Genomic DNA, 9470 nt, shown 5'->3' with positions numbered 1-9470 from the left:
GCCCACCAACCCACGTAACTTCAAATTACATCCTCAAGGGAACTGCAGTGTTCCAAAGCACCCACATGCCTTGCCTCAGAGCATTTACTTTTGACTTGCTCTAATCTGCAACCTCCTCTCGTTTTCATCCCTGGTTTCAACTTGTCACATGTTTAGGTCTCAAAGGGTATCTCCCCATCTGCTTGATATGGCCGCAACTTATAGACACTTAACTTCTATGGACAGTGGCTCAGGCTTCTTTTTATTACCATCCCCAGTTCTGCCATGGAGCATTCCAAGGAGTACTCAATTACTGGTTGGAAATAAGAGTGACAATGATAAAGTTGTCTACTTTATTACTATGTAATTTCTCCCACAATCTTGAATAAACTCAGGAAATACTTTTACTAAAAAGGAGTATTAAAAGAATTTCACCAAAAACTTACCAAAATTGACTTTTTCTTTTCTTTTTTACTTGACCTAAGTTATTTTACCTCAGAGTCTCTTCAAATTTGCATGAAAATCCCTCTTCCATTGCTGTGTTTTCTTGTTCTAGATCACACAGCAATCAAAAGTTTCTAAATTTGTGTTATAAAATATAAAAACTTTAACTGGAACCTGATGAACAGTAATAAATATGTGATCCATATTTTCACCAGCGGAACACTGATTTCCTGTTTTTGTCCTCCCAAAGAGAAAGAATTTATTGGAGAAACAGAGCAGTTTTAAGTAGCAGTTTTATGAAGCAGAGCAAAATTACACTCCTGAGAAGGAGGAGAGCAGGCTGTCTGGAAACCAGAAGTGGTCCTGCCATGTGGTAGGGTCATGTGTGTCCTGTGTCATTTGACTGACAAGTTGATGGACAGCTTTAGGTTATATAACTTTTCTCCTAGTGTGCAGGCAGTTTCCCATAAGTACCCATGCAAAATCCATGGAGTGGGAAGGAAGACAGAAAACACAGTGCTATTTTTTGTAAATACGGCATCATGAACCTTGGGTTACAGTAGTCACTGTTTAGGTCTTGGTGCACCTGTGACACCCCTTGCTGGCACTTTGTCTTGCTTGGTCCTGACATGGCTGGAAACCTAGTGGTGGTCATTGGCCAGAACAGGGAGCCTCTCTGGGTGTGCTCTGACCACCAGTGTTCAGGTGGGGAAGAGGAAGACAAAGCATCCCTGGCTGCTAACCTGGCTCAAGTATTATACTCCCAATTAGATTCTGAGCAGGGAACAGCCATTGTTCCCATGGGAAATGGTTGGGACTTTGCCATGTGATAGCTGTCTCCCAGCTGAGTGCAGAATCTGTATATAGTTGTCCTTTCTGCCTGAGAGAGTGTCTGAGCAAGGATGATATAAATGTCCTTCTGGGTTAATTCAAAAGTCATAAATGTCTAAACTTGTCAAGATATTTTTTGGGGTCATCTGAGAATTTTCCCTAATCTTGTTTTATCCAACTGAGATCCTGCATGGAGAGGGGAACTTGGATTCTTATGGAAGTCTGGTGGGCCCTATGACTTCCTGAGGTGGATAGAGTTTAAGGAGTTCTGGAGCCCCAGGTTAGATGAGGGCCGGGAATAGTGGTGTTCAATGCTGAGTACAAATGAAGAAGAGGTCTGTGGTCCAAGAGGCTCCTTCTTTTGTCCAAAAAGAGTTCCTGTGAACAGGGCTCAGTGGCTGGCTGATTGTTAGTAACATCTGGAAAAGGGGAAGGGCTTTTGTAGGCAAATTAAGCATTGCCAAGCCAGCAGAGTCTACCTGGCAAGTCTTTCAAAGTTCAGAGTTTTTCCTAAAGGCAAGGAAGACTTGGACATAAGGGACCTCGCTGGAATCCTAAGGGCAAGTCTTCAGCAATGGACAGTCAGTTACCCATCTGAAAAGGAAATGACGAATGCTCATAAGGGGCTTTTGGTGTCACTGAATTCCCTTATGGACTTTTCATGGCTGTGGCATCCCTCACCTGTAATCTTGCTGGGCAGAATATGGTTCAGTTCTCACCCCAGGGGACGTTGTGGCTTCCCTGAGTATTTTTTTTTAAGAAATTATTTATGTATTTCATTTTGGTTGGGCTGGCTCTTTCTGCTGCGTGTGTGTTCTCTAGTTTCGAGGAGCAGGGGCTACCCTTCATTGGGGTGCACTGGCTTCTCATTGTGGTGGCTTCTCTTACTGTGGAGCACAGGCTCTAGGACGCATGGGCTTCACTAGTTGCAGCAAGAAGTGGTAAAGTAGAAGAAGTTTTAGAAGATTGCTGTTGTTGTTCATTCTCTAAGTCATGTCTGACTCATTGTGGCCCCATGGATTGTAGCCCTCCGGATCCCTGTCCATGGGATTCTCTGGGCAGGAATACTGGAGTGGGTTGCCATTCCCAACTTCAGGGGAGCTTCCCAATCCAGGGATCGAACCCCGATCTCCTGCCATTTCAAGTAGATTCTTTACCATCTGAGGCACCAGGACAGCCATATTTCAGAAGGTAGCCAGAAAATGTTTAGCTCAATTTCTTTTCTTTTCTTTTTTTGTCCATTCTCACCTTATCCTTTAGACACTCTCAGCTTGAATTTTATAAACACAAAGTGGAGGCATTCATGGCATACAGTGTCTGGATTTGGACACCCAAAGGCAAAGATATTGGGAGTCTACGTGCAGAGACATGCAGAAGAAAGTGACTTTCATACTAGCCCTATGAGCTAGTTTAACAGGCCGTAGTTTAAATTTTCGAAGGGGTGGCATGGAGACTTCCTCTAGATGAAACCTATCACACCAGGTTTTGACTCAAATCCACATGGCCAGGACTCCAACCCCCCAAAAATCCAGATTGGAACTTGAACCGTGGTTTTTTAATTAGAATCACTCACCTGGTAGCTGGACTTAGGGCAGCTCAGGTTGTTTGTGTCTCAGCACAGAAGGAATTCAGCAAGAGGCAAAGTGTTAGGCAAGAAATAGATTAATGTATATAGGATGCTTGTAAGAGATGCAAGCAGTCAGGTGTTGGAGCTCTGCCTGGAGGATTAAGTGGAATACATTCTATAGTCAATGGAAAGTGGAGGACTAGGAAAGACTGCCTTCTTTGAGTACAGGTCAGGCTTACATCACTGCCTCCCAATTCATTTGGAGCAGGAGAGTGTCTGACCTTATGAGGTCAAACTTGGATTATTGTAGAACTTCTTCAAATGGATAGAAGGGTCGTGACATTCCTCTTTTACCTAAAGGCCTGGGGAACATCTCATGTATTATTTATGGCTTTATATTTAAACAAACCTGCCTTCTTCCACTATATTCTGATGCCTTTCTTGAACAATGTTAACTTACAATGGTCTACCAATTGTTCCTATGTTTCTCTACCTCTATTCCCCTCCTAGACTTCTAGATCTACCAGTCTGTCTGTCTGTGCTCAAGCCCTCATTCATGTCTGACTCTTTGCAACCCCATGAACTGCAGCACTCCAGGCTCTCTGTCCATGGGGTTCTCCAGGCAGGAATACTGGAATGGGTAGCCACTTCCTCCTCCAGGAGATATTTCAGAACAGCGATCAAACCTTCATCTCCTGCATTGCACGTGGATTCTTTTCCACAGAATCACCTGGGACAGCTACCTGTATCCTATGCTATTCTATCCCTGTCATATGGAGGCAGGCTCCCCGAGCCAAGAGCTGTCGTTTCTCTTGGTGGGAGCCTTCTAATGAAGGTCTCCAGCTTGGACTATTGTCTGGCTTTTAGTGAGCAATTTTCTTCCCAAAAAGTGAAAGGGGCAGTCATACATGTGCAGAAACATCAAAGGTAAACTTGCCTAGCAAGGACTTTAGGGGAGGAGCACGCCACTTGGTTTGAAGCCTAACTTCAATTCCCTTTATCATGGAGGATTGGAAGGACAAAGGCCCAGGGAAATCAGTCTGCACAGAGTAGCTGACCCAGGTATGAAAGAACTATCCTCCCTGCCACATCAAGGGTTACCTGAAGCTCCTCTGGGAAAATGACCAGGGGTCCTCTGGGAACTGTTGGGAGGTCTTGCAGCTCCTATCTATTTACCTGAGGACATGTCCTCAGAGTAAGGCCCACAACTCTCTGAGACCCAATAGAAGAAAGCAGAGGTTGCTTAACTTACCACATCTACCCGTTGTCTCTCAGGACAGAAAGCTGTGACTGGAAATTGAGGCCTTCTGATGGCTGGCTGCACCTGTCCTCAGTCAGGCTCCTAGGAAGACCTGTATTTCCTCCCTCTCTTCATTATTAATGTCCTCTCTCCAGGTCCTCACACTGACTTCCCATCTCCTAACGAGACCTGTCCTCTCATGCGACAGCCTTAAATTCCCTGAGACCTCCTCAGAGGATGTGAGGGCTGCCAACCTGTGGTCACTCATGGCTGACCCTAGGGGAGGGATTCTATAAAAGTGGTATAGTGTGAGTGGTTCCTTTAGTCCTCATGGTCCTCTACGTGACTCTTGGCATGAACTGGAATTCCTCCTGAGGTTGACCCCTGAGCCCCAGCACCTCACCTCCTGAGATTCTCTTAAAAAGAAATGTGTGGGGTGCATCATGCCTGTGTTCCCAAATTTGCCAGTGCGAGGTGTAGAGGGGCAGGGCTGTGTTCTAGGTGCAGTCCCTTTATTCTCATTTGGAGTCACTAGCTTCCACTCTGTACTGAAGTGAGGCTTCTCCCAGTAGACCAAGGCTCTCACCTCCCTGAGACCACTCTCGTGGAAAGAGAAGCTCTTCAGCCAGAAAGCTTTCTCCTGGGTCTCATAGGGCTGGCATCAGGGCTGGGCCTCCACAGTCTCCCCTGTTCTGGGCTGAGTGGTCCTCTTGCACCCCGTTCAGGGACCTCATCCTCACTCCTGACCAGACCCAGACTGCAGCCTCCGCTCACCTGAGGCTGTGCTCCTCAGAACAAAGGCATTACTTTCTTGGAAGTTTTGGATTGGAAGACAGGATGAACCAGATGTGTGCAAAGCTACTGGGGCCTTCTGAGGAGGAGAACATTCTAGGGCTCCACTCTCTTCTGGAGTCAGTGGTCCCCCAGTCTTAGATCAGGTTTCTTACCTTGACTTCCAGTAGCATATGGGAATCCACCCTCTCTATTGGCTGAATCAGCTGGCCTGTGGCCAAGGCTTTTGCCTTCTTGAGACAACAGAAGGGGAGGTGAGAGAGCTACTCCCTGGCTACCCTTGCCTATTCCTCCGTGCCATCCTTGCTATGGCCGGGGGGGTCCACTCATCAGCCCCCAGTGTCCTCACTGTAAATCCTATGAAGGCCTCTTAGGATCTCCTACTTGGGCAGAATTGGAGCTGCTGTCACAAGACCAAGGCACTCAACTCCCTGCGAACCCCTCCACCCTTGCCCTGCAGGAAAGGAAGGCACACCTCAGACAGACTGCTCTCCCCATGACCACACAAGGCAAGAGGCAGGGTATAGTTTGTGGGACCCCTAGTGTTCTAAAATCTTCCCCTTGATAAGTATCAGAGGCTGGGACTCTTCCATCCATTGACCTGAGGACACAGTGCTTAAGCTAAGGCTTTTATGTCCCTGAGAATCAAGAAGGATAAATGAGGGCATATTGATCTTTTCAGGATATCTGTCATTGCATGTGTTCATGACCACATTGTCCCTGAGTAGTTTTGTCTTCTTTCATACCATTCATTTATCAGCATTTTTTAAACTTTATTCCAAAACAGTTCTTTGGGATAGGGCCCCATGTATCCAACCAGACACATTTTTTGGAGTGTTTAGAGGAAAAATGAATGAAAAGACATGATGTCTGGCTTAGGCTGGGAGAAGTGGCACATTGTGGGCTCTGCACTAATCCAGATCGGGGGACTAGTCCTAGGAAGGTCACTTCATCAGTTCGTGAACTTGAGAAATTTGCAAGTTATCCATCCATAAATGGAGTGCTAAATCTGATGCTGCATGAATGCTGGAATGCATGTTCTACATATAAAGCAGTGGCATACTGATTAAGTATTGGTTTGTAATAAGTGGAAGTTACGATTACTATGAACCCCTCAAATACCACCTTCCCATCTGAGTTAACTTTTAATCCAGGAGAGAACAGAGAATATGCAGTGAATTAGGACAAAAGAAACAAATATTCTTAAATGAGCTAAATAAGTCAAAGTATTTTTTTATTTTTCCTAAAAGAAATTTTAAAAGAAAGAAGGTAAACCACAACTTAAAGACTTTTTACTCTATTCTTTTCTCCATTTTCTTTATGATTCTCAAAAGTTTCTGTAGTCTTCTTTCAAATTAGCATGAAAATCACTCTTGCAGTGCTATGTTACCTACTTTCAGATCATAAAGACAATATAGATGGCTCCTGAATTTCTTTTATATCTACCAAAACTGTACCATTAAAACTTTTCAAACAGCAATGAACATAACAGCAGTATCATTACCAAATTAATACTCTGAGGAAAAACAACCTCTTAGAAGTAAAAATATTTGAAAAAAAATGAAACAAATAATATTTAGAAGTTACTCGTGTGAAACAGAAAGAGAAATGTGATGGAAAGAAATGTGATGTAACCCCCACCACCATGCACTCTTTAGAAGCTTGACTAGTCTTCAAGAAAAATTCTCTTCTAATGTCATGTTATCTTCTTTGCATTGTGAACAATATATTCAGTACTTTCAGTGTGTTTTACAAATACACAAACTTTTAAAACATTAAAACAGCTGAAAACTATGATTTATATGATTCATACATTTGAACTCTGAAGCACAATACACCTTATCAAAAGTAAGAACATTTGAAAATACTAAACACCTCCTTCACCTCTTTACATTTCTAATTTAAATCATCGTTCGTTAGGTATTTCTCATGTGAATACAAGAAAACAGATATATATTTTGTTAAAACAAACTAGACCTAAACTCGCTTACCACTTAAACTGTAAGAAGATATGGGTTTTGTTCCCTCCACCCCTACTACTCTGCACTATTTAGGAGCTTCACTGCTCTCTTCCAACACAAAGGGAGCAAAGTGCCCTGCCCCCCTCCCTAGATGTGGGAGGAGGCCCTGGAAGGGGCACTGGCCTCAGCCTTGCTTCGAGCCCCGGCCGCACCTCTCAGCCCTGCTCTCTCCGCCTGATCTCTCAGAGCCTCGTCATAGAGGTCTGGGAAGGAACTAGGGACCCTACCGTGGAACTTGGCTAGAGCCTCCAGCACCTTCATCTTACTGGTCTCAACACAAGCTCTCGGGCCCCACAGGAACTCGTAGCGCGGAGGATCACTATTGGGTACCCGGCGGTAGTTCAGGTACTCCTTCCGCACCAGATCTTTGGTGATGAGCTTTCTGGGCTCCCCAAAGATGCAGTGCCTCCTCCCAGCATAGACCCCCAACATACTGAGGAATTCCCAGATCTTCTCCTCAGTGGCGCGGTTACCATTCATGAAGATGACCCCCAGCAGCACCATGAGGAGACGGGACTTGGGCAGCGCTCCCTCATCACGCGGACAATCGTTTCCCCCGAGGTTGAGCTTCCTGATCAGGGTGTAGATGTTCCCTCTACCGTCGACTTCCTTCATCTCCAGGCCAAAGACCAGCTCCATGCGCTCACGGACTGTACTGAGGATCTCAGAGAAGTGCTGCCTGTACTTCCTGCTGACGATTTTCATCAGGGCGTTCTGCGTGATGGGCTCCTTCTTGGTGTACTTCTCCAGCAGGAACTCCACGAGTATCCTGGCCTTCCTGGCCAGAAGATCTTTGCGAGGGGCTGCCTGGGAGGCACCTGCACTTCCCTCCTCGGGGCCCTGGGCACCTGCATCAGATCCTGCACATGAAGGCCCTGCATCAGGAGAGCTAGGGACCATGGCTCCCTGAAGCTGCTGGTGATTGCCAGCAGCAGGGGAGCTCGGGAGAGAACCCTGAGGGGCAGTAGAGTGGGAGGAGGGGCACTCCTCCTTTGGGGCTTCAGCAGCACTGGCCTGGGCCTCCTGAGTGTCCCCCCGGACCTGGTGGCGTTTCCCACGGGCATGGGACTTGCTCTTGTGCCTCCGAGGCATGGTGACAGCAGGTCAGGGACCGCAGGTGGGAGTGCGGGCAGGAAAGCAGGCAGGAAGGCACCTGGAGGAGGGACAAGGACATGCTGTGAGAACCTTCAGCGAGGAGAGTGGTAGCCACCTCTGAGGGGTCCTCGAGGCCAGTTCTGTAGGACCCACAAGGCTCCTGTTCTCCTGGTCCGCCTGTCCCCTGAGACCACTGAGTAGCAACGGAGAGTGAGCCCTGGGGCACTGCGGACAGTCCTGCCTGGGTGTTAAAAGGGGGACCAGTGGGGGCTGGCAGGAGAGGCAGGTCCTCTCAGCTGACATTCAGAATCAGGATGAAAACTGGTGCGAGACACCCCCATATCCGACGCCCCCTCTCCCGGACCCAGCCTGTTCCCTCTCCGGTCTGAAATTGACGCTGCCACCTTCCCTGTCACCCCAGACGAGGAGAGGAGGGCATACTCAGCCCCTCACTGAAGGGTCCCAGGACCTTCCCTTCTGCTGTCTCTTGTCTGCCTCTTCACAACAAGGCTCCAAGCTCCCCTCTCAGACCGCCATCCCCCTTCCCGATGTTTGGCCGGGGAGAAGCGCTGAGCAGAGGGGAGGTTCCTGAGTCACCCATTTGTCGGGGAGGATGGCCCTCATCCTGACTCTTCCTGAACCCTCACATCCTCACTCTACTGACCAGCTGCCAGCCCCTCAGACCAAAGTCCCCTCTTCTCCGAGTGTCCCGTGTCCGAGGTGGCAGTGAGGGAGCCCCTCAGCCGGATAATCCGCAGCCAAATTGCGGTGAGTGGGGGTTACACATGGCTGCCGTTCTGGTGTATGGAGGCCCTCAGTCCCCCCGAGGGTCCCTCCTTCAGTCGACAGGGCTCGTGGCTCTTCCTCTACCGAGCAGAGCTGGGGTCCAGCAGAGCCTGACCGAGGCATTCTTTCCCGAGACCCCCTAGGGGTTAGTGGATGGTCTTGGGGCCTAAGAGCTAGCCTGGATCCTCTGGTCTGAGTGCAGGGGTAGGGTGGCCGGAGGCTGTGCGGCCCCCTCTTTTCAGAGGGAAAAGAAAATGGGGGTACAGAGACGTGTCCCTGCACTCGTAACTCACGTCACCTCCGATCTTCACACCCGATGACACTTCGGACTGCTCCCTCTGGCAACCGTCAACGGCAGTTCTCAGAGACAGCGGCACTGTCAAGGATGGCGTCGCTCCCCCAGCGTGCTTAGGAGGACGTCACTTCCTGTCATGCGCATCTGGGCTCCTGGAGGACAGCAAGGGCGGGACCTGGACAGGCCGGGTTCTGGGCGAGCTTCTCACAGGATTGGCACGTGGACTTTCCCTTGACTCTTAAGGGGTCCTGGGATGTCCCTGTCCTGAACTGTCAGCTGGCTCACTCCATGCTTCTCACTTGTGTCAGCACTCCCAACAGGAAGAATTGGGGAGCCCAAGCCTAACAGCCTTCCTGGAGCCCATGAGACGAACACCGAAGGCTCTCTTGGGCTCTCTTTGCTATTATAGTAAGCGATGCT

General features: G+C 48.2%; 1 protein-coding gene across 1 annotated transcript; it reads right to left on the bottom strand.

The window, feature by feature from the left end:
• Positions 1–6061: 6061 nt before the first annotated feature.
• On the bottom strand, positions 6062–9149 carry LOC147339955 (melanoma-associated antigen B4-like). Its single transcript, XM_086386866.1, has one exon. It carries the CDS (start codon positions 7964–7966, stop codon positions 6962–6964), a length of 1005 nt encoding a protein of 334 aa, XP_086242992.1. The 5' UTR covers positions 7967–9149; the 3' UTR covers positions 6062–6961.
• Between the last annotated feature and the right edge of the window lie 321 nt (positions 9150–9470).

Source organism: Bos grunniens, chromosome X, assembly GCF_055505025.1.
Source record: "Bos grunniens cultivar Pamir isolate PY7600 chromosome X, Bosgru_T2T1.0, whole genome shotgun sequence".
In the NCBI taxonomy this organism is placed as follows: Eukaryota; Metazoa; Chordata; class Mammalia; order Artiodactyla; family Bovidae; genus Bos; species Bos grunniens.
Note: the sequence above shows the minus strand (reverse complement) of the source record. Positions and strands in the feature narration are given on the sequence as shown.